Source organism: Mauremys reevesii, linkage group 7 (assembly GCF_016161935.1).
Source record: "Mauremys reevesii isolate NIE-2019 linkage group 7, ASM1616193v1, whole genome shotgun sequence".
NCBI classification, from domain to species: Eukaryota; Metazoa; Chordata; order Testudines; family Geoemydidae; genus Mauremys; species Mauremys reevesii.
Window position 1 is genome coordinate 103,068,232 of NC_052629.1, and position 19,940 is coordinate 103,088,171.

Here is a 19,940-nt window from a genome sequence, read left to right on the forward strand (position 1 = left end):
CCTTTGCAGGCCGCCCAGCCAGCGCCTCGACTGCCACTCCAGCTCCATCCGAAGCCGAGCATAGGGCGTTGCGAGCCCTATGCAAATCAGGGATCGGAATACCCGCCAATGGCAGCCTGGTCGACTCGCACTGCCGCCAATGGGAAGCGGCCGGCGGCCTGGGTTTGGATTTATATCCGCTAGCGGCTGTGAGTATTATTGTCATTGCAGCTGCGGGCGTCTGGCAGAGCGGGTCGGGCTCAGTGCGGTGGTGAGGGCCAGGGTTGTGCCTGGGGTTTTAGTCCCTGTAGGGTTTATTTTAATTGCATGTGGGGCGCCTCGTGTGTGGCTCGCTGGAGGCTGCAGGCGGGGGCATGTAACCGGCTGGGCTGGCCTGGGCTGGGTGCAGGTCGCCGGGCCTCTCGGCGCTGCAGCCCGCGGGCACGTTGTAGCCCTGGCGGGCGGCTCCCGGTGCAGCCCCTAGGAGCGGGTCGTGCCCCGCGGGGCCGGCTGCCCGCTGCGCGTTATAACGGTGTTGTGTCCCCCTCCTAGGCCCCGGGACCGGCTCGGCGCCTCTCCTCCCGGCCGGCATCGGCCCCTGCTCGCCGCGTCACCCCCGCCATGTCCGGCCGAGGGAAATCCGGCGGCAAAGCGCGAGCCAAAGCCAAGTCGCGCTCCTCCCGGGCCGGCCTCCAGTTCCCGGTGGGCCGCGTGCACCGGCTCCTGAGGAAGGGCAACTACGCGGAGCGGGTCGGGGCCGGGGCACCCGTCTACCTGGCCGCCGTGCTCGAGTACCTGTCGGCGGAAATCCTGGAGCTGGCCGGTAACGCCGCCCGGGACAACAAGAAGACGCGGATCATCCCCCGGCACCTGCAGCTCGCCATCCGCAACGACGAGGAGCTCAACAAGCTGCTGGGCGGGGTGACCATCGCCCAGGGCGGCGTCTTGCCCAACATCCAGGCCGTGCTGCTGCCCAAGAAAACCCAAAGCTCCAAGAAATGAGCCCCGAGCCACCCGCATTCCCAGAAGGTCAATCGGTCCGCGATGCGGTGCAGCCAACATTGGCGTTCCCCTCGTGTCCTCTCCGTGTGCCCACTCTCCGCCCCGGCCCCCATCTTCCCTCCATTGCTGCCGTGGGGCACTGCCCTCCTGACCCCCGTGTGCTAGCTTTGCAGTCCTGCAGCAGGGGAGGTTTTAGCTCTTATCACAGGCTCATCATCATTCTGGAATTCTTTCCCTTCCTCTCCAGCCCCCAGCAAGGGGGGAGGTAAGGAAGCAAGCAAGCAGTCTGAATTTGAAATAATAATCATTAATAAAAAGCCCTTACCCGGGTGCCAGCACCCTGCCTGGTGCTCCTAGATTGCTTTCTGGACTGTTAGGCTGCAAAGCTATCCTTCCAGGGTTGCTAGTCAACAACTCTGTTCTCAGAGCAGCATCTGTAGGGTTGGTGGCTTGTTTTTCTGGACCTGCTCACATTTGGTTGGAAGAAGTGTTTGGGAGAAGGAAGAATTGGTTGGTTCTCTCTCTTTCCCTCCCGCTCCGGAGGGTGTAACTAACTGTAAGGGAAAATATTTTGCACAGTGAAAACTCCAGCCTGGAGCAGGAAGAGACTGGGCTCGGTCAATACTCTTTTTATTTATGTTGTGTTTGTGGATGTAACCGAAGATACCATGCCTTTCCTTTGTATTGTACCTGGATATTATTTGGGGGGTGGGAGAATCATGGAGGGTGATCTCTCCCTATTGCTTAAATTTTGCACGAATGATCTACTTTACTTTCTCACCTTGCTCCATGCAGGAGGTAGGGAAGTTCAGGAGGGTGATAATTTTACCTGTTGCTGCTGCACATCCCCAGAAATGTGATCACAAATGGACTTAGTAAGGACAAGGAGGGTGGGAGGCCAGGAGACTTTCCAAATGTGAAAAAGAAGGTATCTGAATGACTAGTTCATCCTAGAAACAGATACAAGTCTTGTTTTGTCCAGTGGTATAAGCGAAGATGTCATCAACTGTAAAAGAACCCTAACTTGAGTCTCCTGTTAAGTTTTGAATCCCTTACTGTAGCTGTCTGGCTGAGTTCATGCACTCAGTGGACTAGTAGGATTTAGTTATTTCTCATTAGTTAGTGTGGGTCCTGTATGGTTTGGGGGAAAGGGTGCACTTGAAAATACTCTAAAAGAGCATTACAAGGTCATGAGTTTACCATTGGCAGGGAATGGAAGCTGCCATTGGTTTCTTTCCTTTTTTGGTCCGATTAATAGCCTTATGTTGCAGAACCTCTTACTTTTATTGAGAATTTAGCACTTGTACCCTAATTGCACTTTATAATGACATGCAGTGTTTTTGTTCATCACTACTTCTGGGTCTTAAAATGAAGTGCTAATTATACATCTGTTAATAGTAATCCTCCTTAATGGATTAATGTTTCTTTTTTTAAAAAACCTATAATTTACATAAAGCAAATATATAGTTAATGTGGTGGTTATTAAATGGCTATTTGGCTAATGTATGAGCATGGAAGTCAGCCTAGCAGTCCCTGTGACACATAGTAGCTGTGATCTGATAGAAATTGGTATAAAGAGCAACCTTGTTCCTTATTGTGAGGGCAGCTTGTTTATGTGGAAGGTTGATAGAATCATGTGCATGCAGCAGTGTCCAGGCTGTTGGACAGTAGAACTTCATAATCTTCTTAAAGTGCAATGGACAACTGTGTCTGTGCTGTAGGTGGAACACATGCTACTTATCAAATCAGATCTTAATTTTGTAGATGAAGTAACTTGCTCTGATTCAATTATTATCTAGAGTAGATTAATTTGGATGCCTGTAAGTGGTTTTATGAAGGGGTTTTTCACTCCATTGTAGAATGTGGAAAAGGTATATTACTAGAGTACTGATTAGTAATAATGGAGAAGTAAACTTGATATGGCGCTGGCCACGGGGAATTCTGTGGTTTCACCCCTCCTCAGTGCAGGCCTGGGGGAAACTGTCTGTCTTGTTTCTGGGCAGCTGCATCTTACTGCTGTTGCATGGGACCCATTTGGGTTTTTCCTTCTGTAAACTGAGCATTGTCATACTGGGGTGGATGCAGGAGGCAATTAGGAATTTTTCTTTATATACAAACCACTGTTTAGAGAATGGAGACTCTAAAATGTCTCTGTATCTCAGTGTCTTGTGTTCTTTTGTTTCTCTAGGACCAGCATTCTATACGACTCAAAGGAGATTGCTTTGTATTTCTTAGAAAATGCAGAACTTGTGATACTGAAAAAAAGAACAATGCAAACCCAAAATCTGATTAAACTGGTTCAGTATTGAATGTATGTCAAACTTGCTGTCTGTTATCACCACATCACCTAACTCTTGCTTGCACTGGAGTTGTCATATCTGAGGAAACAGGCTTATATTTTTATGTCAATAACTTTTGTATTTGGATACAGCCTTCCTGGGAGGGATGGGGGGAGTTAACTGATTTAGTCCAGCAATCCCAGTTGCCATGGGCGGTATATTTACTTTTTCACCCCAGCTTGTTCACACAGATAGGTGAAGGGGATCAAACGTAATAGTCATCCTCCAAATTTTTTTCCACACTGCTGGCAATGTAGAGTCACTTGATGACCCAGCCAGTGAGGCAAATTTGAATCTCCCTCAAAGTGTGACCTGCAAGGAAAAGCAAAGATGGACTGGAACACTTACTCAGTTGACTGATAAGAACCTTGAGACTCTACACTAGAAATTCAGCTCCTGTGCAGACTTAAGTTTCATATACCCTTTTCCACTTGTACTTAGGTGGAGAGCTCACAATATATATGCCAGGAGCCATCTAGGATGTCATTCTGCAAAGCCAGGAGTGGCAAGACTGTAATCCTGACTTTCTCTTCCATGGGCTGGGAAGCAATTGAAAGAAAACGGGGTGGGGTGGAGAAGGGTGCAGGGCGAGAGAACCATAGGTGCTGCACCCCCTGGCTTGAAGTGGTTTCCATTCTATCCAGGGTTTACAGTTTGGTTCAATGGCTCTCACCACCCCCACTGTACAAATTGTTCCAGCGCCCCTGGCGAGGATGCAGGCAAGCTTGGAAAGAAAAAAAAAATGCTGGTTGTCTTTTAAAGAGCCTGTAAATAGAAGATATTGAGCAACTTAATTATTTGTATGCCAATAGCACCAGTAAGGATCGGGCCCCTTTGCTCTGGGCACTAAACAAACAATTGTTAGTTAGTTAGTTGAAGGAATGGGGGTTGGAAACCTGGCAGTGGAGGAAGGAGGGTAATAATGAAAACAGTACACACGACTGGGCCTTCTGCCTGTTAAATTCTAGGTAAGTGTCAGAAGTGCCTGACTAGCCACCTATTTGGCTCTCTCAATTTAGGAAAGCGTTTTGGTTTCTCTTGTGCCCTGCATCCAGTGGAAGGCAGGCTGCTGTGTTCTTAACAGATACAGTTGATAAAAGCAGGTGATTTATTTTTTTTATTAGCTGGGGTTTGGCTCTAGCACAGGTATGTACACTCCATCCCAGTCCACACTAGTCAAATAACAATACTGTGCAATTTTGGATTCCAAACCTACTTTAAAAACTTCTCCTATTTTTTTTGAACTGTCAGATTTTTATAGTATTGTGACTTCAACTGGTAGCCTGCCATGAGATTTTTCTTTATTGCTCAAAGAGGGAAGAAAATGTTTTCCTCAATTTCCTTTAGTCTGCCTTGTGCATTTGGCAGCATTTTATGCACAGTTACCCACAAATACATGCAGGAAGCTATTTTGCATAGCAACACGAGAGAAGAAAAGTTCCATTAACAACAGGAAAAACCCCAATGATCAGAAGAGAATTGGACAGGTCTGGCAACTGAAACTGCTTCTAACTCTTCTAAAACTGATTAGATTTCAAATTAATAACATCCTTTAAATTCTGCAAAAACGTGTGGTGTCATCTGGGCCCAGATTAGGGTTGGGCAAGTCAAATATTTGAAAGCACTGATTTCTTAACAGTAAGAGTAAGACTTTATGGTCTCCAATAGACTTATCCTTAAATAGTTAAGCCTAGAAAGTTAACTGAGTTATTTTAACTCAGAAAAATGCAAAACAGTCAAAAAGGTAGGCTCCTGCCTACATCAGGGCATTCTTCCTGGAATACTTGACCATATTTGACCATAGTCAAATAATTGGTGGCCTGTTGACTGCCTGGTTGAGATCCTCAAAGGTATTTGGGTGCCCAAACACAATGGGAGCTAGGTACCTAACTGCCACTGTAATCCTTTGAGAATTTGGGCCCTAGTGACTAAGGAAACTACCCCAGATTTGCTTCTAAATGTGTTGCTTTTATAGCACCACCATAACCTTGGCAGATGGTAATAAAAGTGAAAATCGCATTAGGAGAATGGACTGAAGTGACTGACTTAACCTAGCAAATCTCTTGAGTTTTAACTTCTCTGCGATTGCAGGTCTATATCCCCCAGCCCTGCAACTCCACCTGGGATTTGAAAATCAAGCTATGTTCTTCTGCATGTCAATTACAAAGATTCTGTAATCAGAACTTAGCTGATGGCTTTGTTGATAGAATAGAATTCACCCCTCCCCACTCCCCGTTCTGTATAGTTGTCCAAAAAGGAGCACAAGTTGTGGCAGTAAATCAGAGGGCTCTGACATAAAGGGAGTAGCTACACTGAGTTAGGAAGGACCATTTTCATCTAGTCATTTACTTGGCCTCTGTGCTGTGATGGTGTAGTAGACTGCAGTCCTGTCTGCCCACAGATTGTATACACCAAGGCCAGTGACAGTGCGAGTCTTGTATTGTTTCTTTTTGCTCCCTGTCTGCCTCCGGCTGTCATCTCTTGTCTTTATACAGTAAACTCTTTGTTCTCTTGGTACAGGGCCTAGCACAGTGGAGTCCTGGTCCATGACTTGGGTTTCCATGTGTAACTGCAGTAACTATCTTCTCTGTGCTGTCCTATCAATGGGCCTACCCTGGTCTGCAGGAACCATTGCTGCAGGTGAGGGGGGGAGTGCTCTTGTGAGGTAAGCTCCTAGGGCTTTACCCAGAGCTTGCTGATGCCTGGGGGTGGGTGTTTCTGATTTCTGTATGGATTTAATCGGAGCCCTTATTAATTATGACACTAGGGAAACTGGCAGGGTCGTTAAGTGAAGGAGAAACTGGAAAGGAATCATGCTGTACGTCCAGCGAGCTCTGCTTTTCTGTTGGCTGCCCAGATCTTCATGTCTTTTTAGATTAGAAGTTCTTTGGAGCAAGGGGTGGGTGGGTGTGTGCGCACACGCACACTAACATCACCTAGAACTTGGGGGGGGGGGGGTTCCAGTCAGGAACGCAAATAATAAAACTATGAACTGGACTGAAAGTACTAACTCTCTGAGCTTATTTCCAGGGGCTCATCAGTCTGTTATCAGATGACTTTTTTTCTACAACTACTACTAACCTGGGCTAGATTTAAAGCAGTGATGATGAGATGAGCACCTAGTCAGGAAGCCATCCAGTCCTTTTTATGACACTTGCCTGCTAGGGCTTTAGGGCAGAAAAGAGTGATGACTAAGTTCACTTAAAGATCAATCAAATTTTTTTTTAAACTGGGTTTGTATTGCCTCTTTGGCTTTTTGCTTCTATATATTCTATAGGAAAGGCCCAACAGGTGGGCTGTTGGGGTGGCTTTTTTTTTAATTGTTGCTGGTTTGTTTTTTGGTGTGGTTTTCTAGGTGTACATGGGGAAGCTGTAGCAGCATAACCTAATATGTGAATTTAAACCAGTGCAGACTCCTCTGTAGCCAAGCTTATTTTGATGTAAGAGTGGCTTCTTTTGATTTTTAATAAGTCTGTTGGGAACAGAGTTAAGTTTAAAGTGCAATAAGTTACACTCAAACCAAACTAAGTGAACATGTAGAGGTTTGCATTGGCCTAACTACACTGGTTGAAAATGTTTAAAGTTTAAACTGGTGCAGCTTCCCCTGTAGACTAGCCCTTAAATATCAGGAATATCTCATCTGGTTCCCCTGGTTTTGAGGAAAAATATCTTGGATGGATATCGTGAGCTCCCTACCTCTTACGTGACCAGGAATAGGGTTGTTGAATCTTTAACATTTGATCAACATTTTGGAGAAAACATAAGAGTTAAACAGGCTTAAATAAAAAAGCGAACTCAAATCACAGAACTTTCAATCGCCTACTTAAAAATCCCTCTTGTTCTCTTGACTCTTGTAATGTTGCTAGGCCTCTGGTCACTATAGTCTTCAAGGTTAGAAAGGAGATGAAATTCTAATTAAAAATTTTTGCCTTCATCACTCAGAAGCAAAAGAAGGGTGTGCTACTAATTTCCAGGAACATTTGGCTGCAGGAGCTGGCCTCTGAGGATTTTATCCCACAGTCTTTCCAAAACCAGATTCTAGTAGGACCCTTAGATCCTGAAAGCTTGTTACTCTCAAAAAAGTTCTGACTACTGACGACTAACAGACGTATTGGAGCATGAGCTTTCATGGAATAAATACCGCCGTTGATGTGGTGTTGGTGAATATCCACTTCATCGGATGCACCACAACATGCATCCAACGAAGTGGGTATTCACCCATGAAAGCTCATGCTCCAATACGTCTGTTAGTCTATAAGATGTCCCAGGACTCTTAGTCTGGATCTGTAAAATCAGCAAACACGGCTACCCCTCTGACTAATGATTACTGGCTCCCTTTTTGCCTGGAGCTTATAGTCAGGGAAGACACTTATTTACAGGAGACCATAGATACCCATTTGAAGTGCTACAGGTAAGAGACTTTCCTTCTGCTAGTCACGCTACTTGGCCTCTTCATTTTTGCTTTCTCACATTCCTTTTCTAGATGAGTCTGTCCTGACCAGAGCCTACTTTATATACAAAAGTATATTCTACTGTAATAGTCCACAGCTGTCCATCTTGCAGCACGCAAGGTGGTTGCTTGTTGCAGTCTACTCTTGATGTGGCAGAGGTCATGTAACCCCAAATCTTACAAGAGTTGGACATAAGATTTGAGAGCTAGGTGTCCTGCACTCATCTTTTCTATTTCCTAGATATCTCCTACCCACTCTTTTTTTTTTCTTCTGCATTTTATTACAGCTTCTGTAGACTCCTTCCCAGAAAGGATCTTGGATAAAAGGGCTGGAATGAAATCTTGCCAAGTGCCATGATTAAAAACCTTAGGAGAAGGGAGTGCTATAGCAAGAGATGAGTGCAGTTCTTTCTGTGCATCAATTCTTCTGCCTTGTTATAGTATAGGAAGGGAGATGCTTAAAGCTTGCTGCTTATGCTCTAGCTTTCCTTTTTTAGGTGCTCTGGCTCTGCTCCTGAAGGGTGAGGTTGAAGCAATTGGCTTATATCTCTGAAAACTTCACATTTTAGCAACCTTACTGGTGTTGGCTGTAAATGGGTAGCCATAGACTAAATGTCATTCTGCTCGTACCCTTCCAAAAAAAATGCATAGAAAAACCATTCTGTGTTATTCCTGGGCTCTAAACTAAGGAAAACTCTGCATGGATGCTCCTCATGTTTTATGAGGAATGATGAGTCTGTTACACTGAACCACTAATCAGTGAAGTGCAAAAGTGCTGAGAGTAAGATGCATGGGCAAAGGCTTAAAACCTAGCCTGTGAAGACAAAACTCTACAGCGAGTGAAGCTGAGCTACAATCAATTCCACTCAATTTGATGGGGACCATGTAGGCAAATACTGTGCTCAGTGCACGTGTATGTGTAAGGTAGTGTAGAGGACAAATCTACTGTTCCAATTGTAAAATCCTGCTTACAAGGAAAGGGTATCAGTCCTTACCTTATGGCTAGCTGAACTCTTTACAATAAGTTATGATACTATGACCTCTGCTAAGCCCAGAGGCAGGCTAGGATGCTGCTGTGGGATGGGAGCATGGGCATGAATCTAAGCCCTAGTTTCTTAAAGATTATTTCCAGGTATACAAAGCTGTGCTTAGAATGTGAGGGCATTCAATTTACTAACTACCCCACACCAAGAAAGCATGCTCAGTAGAGCAAGCTGAAGATGGTAGTAGTGGGGCTGCTGCATTCTCCAGCAGTCAAGTCATCTTGGGCTTTACCTCTCTTTAATTGAATTAAAGGTGAATGTGAACAGCAGTCTGCAGTAGCCTTTGTTTTAATGGGGTGGGGGGGAGAATCTGATGGGGTGGGGGGAGATATTCTCTTCCTCACTGTCCCACCTGGCAGCAGAGCTGCAAGAACTACTCTAAATGGTTATTAAACGTGACCTAATCCCCTTTCAGGTAATGGTGTCATCCTACTTTACACTGAGGGCTTGGCTACACTTGAAAATTGCAGCGCTGGGAGTTAGCGCTGGTCGTGTAGCCGTGTAGGGACAGCGCTGGTGTGTGGCCATACTTGCAGCATTTCCAGCGCTGTATTGAGAGGTGCATTGTGGGCAGCTATCCCACAGAGCACCTCGTCCCATTTTGGCGTTATGGGAAGGGGACGGAAGGGTGCGGGTCATTCCGCTTCCTGTCCCAACGCCCTGTGGTGCATCGCTTCAAATCCCAGCAGTCACAGTTTTTCCGGCCACGTTTGGCGCCATTGTGAGTCGCTTGCTGTGTTTTACTCTCTCTGGGAATGGCGATTTCTGTGGGAAATGGAGCCCAAGCTGCTGAGGACTGTGCTGATGAGTGTCACCAGCACAACACATTTGGCAGTTGAGCTCTTCCTTCAGCTCCAAAGTGACAGTGAGGAGTCTGATGATGATATCGAGTTGCCTGCCGCATGTGACACTACAGTGCTTGTGGCATTCACGGAAATGCTCAGCACCGTTGAACGCTGCTTTTGGGCTTGGGAAACAAGCACTGAGTGGTGGGATCACATCGTCATGGAAGTCTGGGATGACGAGCAGTGGCTGCAGAACTTTTGCATGAGAAAAGCCACTTTCATGGGACTGTGTGCTGAGCTCGCCCCCACCCTGCGGCGCAAGGACACAAGATTCAGAGCTGCCCTGACGGTGGAAAAGCGGGTGGCTATTGCACTCTGGAAGTTGGCACCTCCAGACAGCTACTGGTTGGTCGGGAACCAGTTTGGAGTGGGAAAGTCGACCGTTGGAATCGTGTTGATGCAAGTTTGCAGGGCCATTAATCGCATCCTGCTAAGAAGAACCATGACTCGGGGGAACGTGCAGGGCAGTGTGGATGGCTTTTCAAGTGTAGCCAAGCCCTGAGTGAAGCATTTGCGCTCTTTGTAACTAGTGGCCCAAGCTTTTCAATAGCTTGTAGTTGACATAGATGTGGTGCAAAGAAAGGCATAACCCTCTGTGCTGTACAGGCACCTATGCTGAAGAGCAGCTCAGAAGGATGGCTGGGTCCGAGGCAGAGACTTTATAGCAGCAGCTCTCAAACTGGAGTCTGAGGGTAATCTAGGAGGTTTGAGAGTCATACCTGGGAGCTCGGGCACTGCTGCTCAACTCCTCCCCCTCCCTCCTGTGGCCTTGGAACTGCTGTTCAGCTGGGTGCAGGAAGTGCTGGGAGGGAGGAGGAGGAACAGGCAGGGGGTGTACTGTACTGGGAGTGGGCAGAAAGAAAAGCCTGGGGGGGAGGGTATAGGGTTGGCTTTAGAGAGCTGGCAAACACCCTTGCCCTGCCTCACTCACTCCCCACACCCTCACTCACTTTCACTGGGCTGAGGGAGGGATGTGGGAGGAGGTGCAGGCTCTGGACTGGGGCCTAGGAGGTTGGAGTATGGGAGGGGGCTCTAGGCTGAGCCTGAGGGAGGAGGGGCGGGGCAAGCTCTGGGAGGGGACTCAGGGCAGGGGATTGGGGTGCAGGCCCGGGCTGGACAGTGCTTACGTGGGGGGGGCTCCCTGTTGGTGATGCAGCAGGGCTAAGGCAGGCTCCCTGCGGGCCCTAGCCTCACACCACTCCCAGAAGTTGCCCCTACTCCCATCTGGACAATTAGAAGATCATAATCTAAGCCAGGGCCCTGCTCTTACCCTCCCTGAGAGCAAACCGCTCAACTGACAGGTGTGGGGGGGGGAAAGCTGAACCCCCAGCCAGGGCCAGGGCAAGGTGCTCACAGCCCACCTTGGTTTCTGACAAGGGGCTGCCCCCGGGATCCAAAAGCCCCTGGTGCCAGGCAGCAGCTCCCAGCCTGGCAGCTGAACACGGCAGGGGGCGAGAGCAGGGTCACCGGTTTCTAGCATAATGGGTGGCTCGGTCCTGGGCGGGAGAGGAGGGGATGGGACCAGGCGCCGGGGAAGAAATGGCCCCTCTGTCGCTTTGATGCGCCAGTCCCCGCCACGCTGGCTCGGCAGAGCTTTAAACCGGTTCCCACCAGCCTCGAGCTAGCCGGGACGGGACACTCAAGCATGAGCCGTGGGAGGGGGAATAAGCTCGCACCCCAGGAGATGGGGAAAGGTCGAACCTGCGCCGCGACACACACAGACCCAGCCCCCGCTTTCCCCCAGGGACAGAACATAGGGAGGGGCAGAGCGCAAAGCCCGCCCCGCCAGAGGCTGCTCGGGGTACGGACTGGCGCCGAGAGCGGGGCTGCTGCCCCCGCACACGCAGCCGCTTTCTCCTCACCCCATCACCGACCGTCTCCGCTGGGGCGCGCCAAGCGCAGCGACCCGCCCCCGCCAAATATCCCCGAGCCATCCCCCCGCTAAGCACCGGTCCGCTCCCCGAGCCCATAATCCACCTCCCTTCCCCCCCGCCCAGCCAAGTGCCGGTCCGCTCCTCGAGCCCATTATCCACCCCCGTCCCCAAGCGCCGGTCCGCTCCCGGCGCGTATTCTCCGCCCCCCGAGCCCATTCCCCCCTCGCCCCCCACAGCGCCGGTCCACAACCTGAGCCTATTTCCCCCCCCAGCTAAACACCGGTCCCCATTCTCCCCAGCTAGCTCTCGTCCGCTCCCCCCGCCCCCTCCCCCCCCCCCCAGCTAAGCTCTGCTCCCCAGGCCCATTCTCCCCCCCCCCCAGCTAAGCGCGCGTCCGCTCCGGCCCCATCCTCCCCCAGCTCCGCTCCCCGAGCCCATTCCCCCCCCCACCCCGCAGCTAAGCGCCGGTCCGCTCCCCGAGCCCATTTCCCCCCCCCCCGCACACCCGGAGAAAACGAGTCAAAGGTTTAAACAATTTATTGAACAACAACAAAAAAGGCCATTGACTCTGAATCCTGAACACGTGGTACAAGCGTTCGGGGTGGCGGGGGCCGCAATGGGCAGCGCCGCCGCCCCCACCCTCCCCAGGACGCGCGCAACCAGCGTCACCCCGCAACAGGGGTACAAGACTCGCAAGGCTGCGGCAGCCCCGCTGCAGCTCACGACGCGTGGGCCCGCACACAGCGCCCCAGGCACTGCCCGCATGCCGGGCCGCGGCTCACCGAACCGGGGGGGGTTGCCCTTTAAGAGGTACCCAGGCGCCATCAGCACGAACTGGCGCCTAACTGGCCGTTTCCATGGCGCCAGGGCGAGACCCAATAGAGGGCGTGGCCACTGTTCGAAAAATGCTAAAGTAGGCCAAAAAAACCCACACCAGCCCCCGCTACGGTGCACCAGTGCCGGGACCTGTGGGACCCACGTGGCATCGCCCCCTACCGGGGGGGTGGAGCAAGGAAAATAAAAGCGAAGAGGCTAATGAAAAATAGCTACTATGGAAACTAGGCGGGGGCGGGCCCTAGCCCTGTAAATATGGGGCTGCGGCGGGGGCGAACAGAAACCGTCACGGGTGGGGGTCGGGGGCTGCCAAGTAAGAAAACAAGAGTGATGGGCTGCGAGGCGGGGGCAGCCCTAACCCCCATTTCCCTGCCCGCGGCGGCGGCTGCAGAGCGAGGCCAGCAATACAAATACAACGCGGAGAACCTGGGTCTGTCCTCAGAGCAGAGTCTGTCTTAGGGCTCAAAGCCCTGGGGAGCTGGAGGGGGGTGAAGGGTGCGGAAATGGTCTCTCTCCCCGCCCCAGCGTGGTGGGGCGATGGGGGCGCCCTGCCCCCTCCCCCCCTCATGCCTTCCTGCTCTTCAGCGCCTTGGGCTTTGCAGACTTCTTGACCTTTTTGCCCCCAGGGGAGGCGGCTTTCTTGGTAGCCTTCTTGGCTTTGCCCTTGTCCTTCCTGGCGGCTGCGGTGCTGGCGCCTTTCTTGTGCGATTTCTTCTCGGGCTTCTTGCTCTTGGGGGCCGGTTTCTTGTCCGCCCGCCGGGAGGTGGAGGCTGCCCCCTTCTTGTGGGACTTCGGGGCGCTGCTGCCAGCGCTCCCCTCGCTGCCCCCTTCCAGCTTCTTCCTGTTGAGCTTGAAGGAGCCGTTGGCGCCGGTGCCCTTGACCTGCAGCAGGGTGTCGTTCTGCACCAGCGCCTTGATGGAGTATTTCAGGTAGGTCCGCCCGTTCTGCTGGTCGAACCAGGACACCTTCTTGGCCTCATTGTAGATCTTGGCTAGCGAGGAGCCGTTGCGCTCGCCCAGCTTCCGGATCGTCTCCACCACCAGCTGGCTGTACTTGCCCGGCTGGTTCTTCTTCTTGTTGTTTTTCTTCTTTTTGGAGGGCGACAGGGACGAGCCCCCACCCTTAGCTTTTTTGGCGCCACCTTTCTTCTCCGGGGCTAGGGGCGCTTCCTCCGCCTCCGTCAGAGGCAGGTCGGCTTCTTCCAACTCCACCGACATGCTGGCCGGGATTGCGCAGACTGCAGGGGAAAGAGGCCGATCGATGCCGCGGCAAACCGGTGCACGGACTCGGGGCTGCCCCGGGCTGGCTGGTTGCTCGCTGGCGCCGGCGTCGCGGGGAAGCACCAGGGGCTGCTCGCTCCGCTCTCAGAGATGCAATTCGCCTGCCTGTCTGGGCGGGCTCCGAGGCAGCCCTTTATATGCACAATGAGCGGACCACGTTGAGAACAACAACAGCCAGAGCCAGGGCCAGCTCCAACTTGTGCTTCTTGGAGCCCCTTTGCGGGGCTCTAGCTCCCAGGTCCGACACCCCAGTGCTGACGCGGCCTCACAAAACCCTGCTCCTGACGGTGCCTGACCCCGCTGCCCTGCAGCCGGGGCTCTCTGGGCCCGAGAAAGGGCCCAGAGAAGCGATTTAAAGAGCACACCCTATGCTGGGGAGAGACAGAGGAGGGGGGCGCCCCGAATAGGGGGGTCTGGGCCTCCCAGGAGGACTTATCCGGCCGCACAATCCCACAGGCCGGGTAGCGAAGAGGGGGGGCTTGGGCTGGGTCCCCTCTGCGGGTGCCGGGGGTCCCCGGCGGCTTTGCTGTCCTGGGGATAATTTGTTGTAACTAACACACTGGACGCCCTCACGTGGTCGGCTGCAGCAGCACGGAACAAGCGAGACGCTTCCAGGGGGGTCCCCGCCCGATATGGAGGGGCCGAGGCTCTGAGAAGCCGGGGTCTCCGCGGCAGGGACCCCGCTGCTAGAAGGACCCCACCGGACGGTTGAGCGGCGTCACCCAGTTTGGGTCTGGGGTGGTTAGATTTCCGTACCCCCCCCCCCAGCCGCTGCTTGTAACTATATTAAAATACAGGGGTTCGGGAGGGGGCAGGAGCCATCGATCATCGCTATAGGGCGGGGTGCGTGTGCATGGCTGCGGGCTGCGTCCCAGAGAATCTAGGGGGTTGTAGCGTTTGGGGCGTGCGGAAAGAGGAGGCGCTCTCAGGCGTGTCGCTCTGGAAAGAGGGGTTAATCCCCCCCCCATACACACATCGTGCCCCTCGCACGGGTGTCTGTGCACTGCTGCCCCGTGTCCACTGGAAGATGCGACATACATTCCCCCCCGCCCCCCCGCCAGCTCCCTTCCCGGCACAGAGCGTGTCTGCGGGCTCCCCTATGGCGCTGCAGTGGCAAGGGGGATACTGCACGAAAGATCGCCCCCCCTCCAAATATGTCCAAATCTCCTCTGCAGATCGCTGCTGCCTTGGAGGGTGCCACGCCCCCTCTTCTGCGCTGGGGATCGAGGCACTGACCCTGCGTCTCCAGCAAGAGCCAGTCCCCCGCCGGGGGGGATCAGGCCCTGGTGCACCGCCGCCTGGGGCCGAGAGGGGCGCAGGGCCGGGGTGATGTAGAGGGCTAGGGCCGTGGGAGGGCAGAACATCACTGGCACTGGCCGCCGCCTCCCCCGCAGCAAGGGGCGCGTGTGCAGCGCGGCGGGCGGCTCTTTGCAGGCTGCCCCCGCCGCACAAGCCCGCCCCCAAGCCACCTAGGCAGGGGACGAGGCGGTGACCAGAGACCAGAGCGCGACACTGAGCGATGCCACGAGGGGAGCGCGGGGGGGGAAAGGGGGCTGCCGCTGGGGTCCCCGACCGCTAACTGCGCCCGCCGCCCCTACAGGGGCACAGAGCAGAGTGTGGGGAAAGCGGCGATTCCCCTCCGCCAAAATGGGGGCAGGGCCCGCCGGAAAGCCAGTCCTGACAGCCCCGCTTCGGGGCCAAGGGACACCTGCTTCCCTCGCTCCTCAGCGCCCCCCCCCCCAGATCCCCTGCACATGAGAGGAGCGGGAGCAGCGTCCCGGCCCCCAAAGCCCGCCATTCACTCCGGCGGCGGAACAAACACTGAGAATCCCTGCAGCCCCTCGCCCCACTCCCGTCCCGTCTGTCCCCCACACCCCCGCCCCACTCCCTTCCCGTCTATCCCCTGTACTGCCTCCCTTCCGCGCCCTTCCTGTTTGCCCCACCGCCTCCCCCATGTCCCATTCCCTCTTGCTGTCTGCCCCTTCCCCCTCAGGGTGACCAGATGTCCCGATTTCATAGGGACAGTATCAATTTTTGGGTCTTTTTCTTATATAGGCTCCTATTACCCCCCACCCCTCTCCCGATTTTTCACATTTGCTATCTGGTCACCCTGCTTCCCCTCTCCCTCCAGTCCTACTTCCTGTCTGCCCCACCACCCCACTTCCCAGCTGCCCCACTGCCTCCCTCATTCTCTTCCTCTCTGCCCCCACATCACCTCCCTTACCATCTGCGCCACTACCTCCTCCACTCCCTTGCCCCTTCCCCTCTGCCCCACATCCTCTTCCTTTTAACCTCCCCCTTACTGTCAGCTCCTCACACTGCCTCTCCCACTCCCTTATACCTCCCTCATGTTTGCTCCCCCACAACCATTCCCATCTGCCCCACTGCCTTCCCTACTCCCTTCTACCACCTTCCCAGCTGCCCCCCACACACTTCCCCTGCTTCCCCATCTGCCCCACGACTGATCTCTGCTCCCTTCGCTGCTGTCAGGGGCCAGCCACCCACCACCTGCCTCACCTCTGCTCCACTCCCCTCTCCACACAGAAACACCCCCCCCCCCAATCTTTTCCTTTACACCCACCCTTCTTTCCTGTAGTTCCCGTTGCGCTTTCTCTTGCTCTCTTTCCATAGCAAATTCAAATTCTCTGATGGACTCAGCTATCTCAGGGCTTGGGCTGCTGTAGGTGCTGCCATCCTGTCTTTGTTCTCGCTGTGACTGAATGTAGCACACTACTGTATGATGCATCAGGGCTCAGATGATGCCCCATCATACACAGACTGGTACTGTCCCAAAGTGAAGCAGGCGAGCAGCCAGACCCAGCACCAGACCCTGCTGGCCGCCCTCCCTCCTCCCCTTTACTTTTCTCCGGATAAATCAAAGTTCTGTTGAGCCCTGCATCCCATAACACTTTAGGAGTAAATGGAGTTGTGCTTAATCTGACAGAGCTCGTGGGGGGCAGCCTGTGACTTAGAGCTGAGGTCCCTTTCTCCCCATGTCGGAGATGTGTATGCCTGCTGGGCGGGGCATTAGAGAAGGGCCACATCCCAGCCTGTGCCCCTTGGCACCACGTCTTCTTAGGCCCCCCCCCCCCCTTCTCAGCTATGGCTGAAGAAATACAGGGAAGAAAAGGCAAAAGTAAGCTAGTGGGAAATGTCCCTAGGATAGCTGTTGCTGGGCTAATAATGCTCAATACATGCTCTAGCCAATCAGTGCAGGAGCTCTTCCCTTACAAACACTAATGAATGAAGCCTGGTAGCACCCCTGGGAACTGGTGAGCATCAATAAAGCTCTTGCATATCAAGTTCCATCCCTGACAGAGTTTATCTAGCTGAGTCATAGCCCTCTGAAAAGTACAGGGGCAACACATACAGGCCAACATTTTAAAGCAGCCTTTGAGTGCCTTGATTTCTAGGTACTCAACTTGCCTCTAAGAAGCTGCAGCTCCTATTGACTCCATTTGGAGCTGTGGTGCTCACTGGCTCTGAAAATCTAAGCCTTACCCTCCATGCCTTGGTTTCCCCATTTGTACACTAGCGATTACAAATAGTTCATTGGTGGTTAAAGTCATACATACACGGGAGGCAGCGTGGCTAGCACATGGGGCTGGGCTTCAGAACACCTCTGCCACTGGTTTGTTGGGTGACCATGGTCAAGCCATTTCACCTCCTTTTGCCTTAATTGCCCTATCTGTAAAAGAGGGATAAGGATGTAAAGCACTTGGAGCTCTACACTTGAAAACTGCTATGTAGGCATTAAATAGTATTATTATTACATGTCCGTGACGTACTTTGACAGTTTCTAGTCAGGGGGCCACTAAAGAAAAGAAAAGCATTATTCATAACTCAGCTCCAATAACTAACATAGCTTGTCAGAATGTTGTGACATTGCAATCACAGAGCAAATCTCAGACCTCACTGCAAATCTGGGAGAAATGACATTTCCTGTGATCTAGGACCCAACCTTCAACTCCTGACAATCCACGGGGAGGTCACAGCCGACATTTGACATGGCTATTTTCACCCTCATCCTGTGTGAAAGCACTCAGCTCTTATTAGTCACCGTCCCCCAGTCCTGCCTGCATTGAAGTAAATGGGCTCTGCATCTTGCAGGATTGGGTGCATTATCTGTGACTGTGGCAGAAACCAGGGTTCTACAGCGAACAGCATCGCTGGCTCCATGCCTTGCATGTATGAAGATCACTTATTTCAGAGGGGCCAGGAAAATGGGTCGTGAAGTACCAAGATCCTGCAATTTCCCTTTCTAAATTCTAGTGCTATCGCTGACTCAACCTCCTGAGCTGTCAATCCGTTTATTTCATGTAAGGTGAAACTGCACATTTAATAAGCTCTCCTCCACCACAGCACAGCAGTGATGGAGACACTTAAAAATGGGCATGTGCCAAAACCACAATTATCAGCTGAAGGCAGCACAGCTGTATCCTGTATACACACTCAGACCTCTCTACCACGCCACACCACACCAGTCCCCTCAACTACCCTTTGATCCCAGCTAGAACATGGGAAAGAAATGCTTTATTAGTCAGTAAATCCAGCTCCCACTTCAATGCTCCCAAACAGCAGTGAGCACAGACTCTCAATAAGAATGGAATTGACTATGGGGAATCTTAGCAAGTCGATTTAGATTTGTCCTTAATTATGGGGTTATCCAAGTGAAGAGACAGCCCCAGGCACCCGTGGGCCACATGGCTTGGCTGAACAGCATTTATCATCCCATCTAGCTATACCCTGTGCCAGTTAGAGGACATGGAAGTAAAAATGCCAGAAGCTGGTCTCTACTAACACTGCCCACTGTTCATGGCAGTAGCAGTAGGGACAGAGAAGAAAAGGGGGGAAACAATCCAGTACGGCTGTGTTTTGCTAAGCAGCCATTCTGTATGGGCACTAGTAACCTGAGATGGGAGCCAGAACTGAAATTAGCAGAACTTCACTTACTCTGTCCATGTTGTATCAACAGTAATAAATAATCAATGGCCTCAAGAGAAGAATGATGGTTTTGCAGTTAAGGCTTTAGACTGTGACTCAGATCCAGGTTCAGTTCCTGACTCTGCCACCGACCTGCTGAATGTAAGTTACTTAGGTCCAGATCCACAAAGGGACATAGGTGCTTAAGTCCCCATTTTAGACATGATTGCACTCCACAAACCCCCACATGGCCGACACCTACCCCTAGAGGTACCGAATGTTCTCTCGGCATGTATCTTGCTGCATCTGGGGCTGTGCACTGCTACCTCCCTCTAGGGCTCTGGATCCCTAGCTCCTCCTACCTTAGGCCCACAAATGGGGGAAGACTGTCAGAGGTGCACCTAGCTTGCCTGTGGGGCCTGAGCCACCAGTAGGCATGCTAAGAGGCCACCTCATCCACACAGCCATGTGTGTGGGGAGACAAGGCCATGACCTCCCATATAACTTCTGCACCAGTGGTTTGGGAACTCGCCCAGTTTGTAAAAGAGCCCCTAGTTCAAGTCCCACTCTGCCAGATGAGAAGAGATTTGAATGGGGGCTATGCCAGATTTCAGGTGAGTGCCCTGGGCTATGGAATATAGCCTGATGTTTGTCTCCCTCTATCTCTACCATTGCAGTTGTTCCACGCTAATTAAATTAATTGAATAATTAAATATTAATTGCACCAGAGAAAGTATGAGAATCCCTCCATAGTCCAGTGCACTCACCTGAGAGGAGGGAGATCCATTCTCATCAGCGGGATCTGAACTGAGGGTTTCCCACATCACATGTGAGTACCCTAATCACTGAGATAAAAGTTATAAGGATGATCCTCCTCCCCCTGCCACTTTGTGTGGTGCGAGACCAAGGGTGCTGGAACAATGTGTACAGTGGGGGTCCTGAGAGCCATTGAACCAAACTGTAAACCCTGTGTATGATAGAAACCATGTCAACCTGTAAACCCTGTATATGACTCAACCCACTTCAAGCCAAAGAGTGCAGCAGCTACTCAGGTGATGGAGTTCAGGAGCACTAGTGTCCAATCCCTGCACCACGGATGTTGTGATGCAGGTTGAGAGTTGAGTTCACTGTGAACTTCTTGGGATTCACCCACCCACAGTATCAAACGGTAGCACCCAGAGGAAGAGGTGCTCGCCCTACAGATTAACATAACCGGCAACAGCTATTCCTCTCTGGCGGGATTCTCCCTTCCGCCCTGGGAGAGCCTAACCACTCCCTTCTCCAGATACCCAGTTGCTGAGCTGCTCTGAGTCAGTCACTCCGTGCTGAGCTGGGGAATAGCCCTGTGGCTGCGCCCAGAACCATCAGGG

At 52.2% G+C, this 19,940-nt stretch overlaps 2 protein-coding genes and 1 long non-coding RNA gene across 6 annotated transcripts; 1 reads left to right on the plus strand and 2 right to left on the minus strand.

The window, feature by feature from the left end:
• The first annotated feature begins 209 nt into the window (after positions 1-209).
• LOC120409086 (histone H2A type 2-B) lies at positions 210-3,291 on the plus strand. Its single transcript, XM_039546527.1, has 2 exons — positions 210-250; positions 532-3,291. Exon 2 carries the CDS (start codon positions 601-603, stop codon positions 979-981), a length of 381 nt encoding a protein of 126 aa, XP_039402461.1. The 5' UTR covers positions 210-250; positions 532-600; the 3' UTR covers positions 982-3,291.
• Positions 3,292-3,311: 20 nt separating this feature from the next.
• Positions 3,312-19,847, minus strand: LOC120409088. Of its 4 annotated transcripts, XR_005601110.1 has the most exons (4): positions 19,338-19,847; positions 18,601-18,723; positions 17,223-17,335; positions 3,312-3,632 (listed from the first exon to the last, which is right to left on the minus strand). It is a non-coding gene; the product is annotated as an uncharacterized LOC120409088 (long non-coding RNA). The 4 variants fall into 4 exon arrangements; XR_005601109.1 differs by lacking the exon at positions 3,312-3,632 and having other exon boundaries at positions 17,124-17,335; XR_005601111.1 differs by lacking the exons at positions 3,312-3,632; positions 19,338-19,847 and adding an exon at positions 18,833-19,224 and having other exon boundaries at positions 17,124-17,335.
• LOC120409084 (histone H1.10) lies at positions 12,055-13,777 on the minus strand. Its single transcript, XM_039546525.1, has one exon. It carries the CDS (start codon positions 13,582-13,584, stop codon positions 12,931-12,933), a length of 654 nt encoding a protein of 217 aa, XP_039402459.1. The 5' UTR covers positions 13,585-13,777; the 3' UTR covers positions 12,055-12,930.
• Positions 19,848-19,940: the final 93 nt, after the last annotated feature.

Bases quoted from the DNA above. Each gene is read 5' to 3' on its own strand.
- LOC120409086 (XM_039546527.1), top strand. From the start codon at position 601: ATGTCCGGCCGAGGGAAATCCGGCGGCAAAGCGCGAGCCAAAGCCAAG.
- LOC120409084 (XM_039546525.1), bottom strand. From the start codon at position 13,584: ATGTCGGTGGAGTTGGAAGAAGCCGACCTGCCTCTGACGGAGGCGGAG.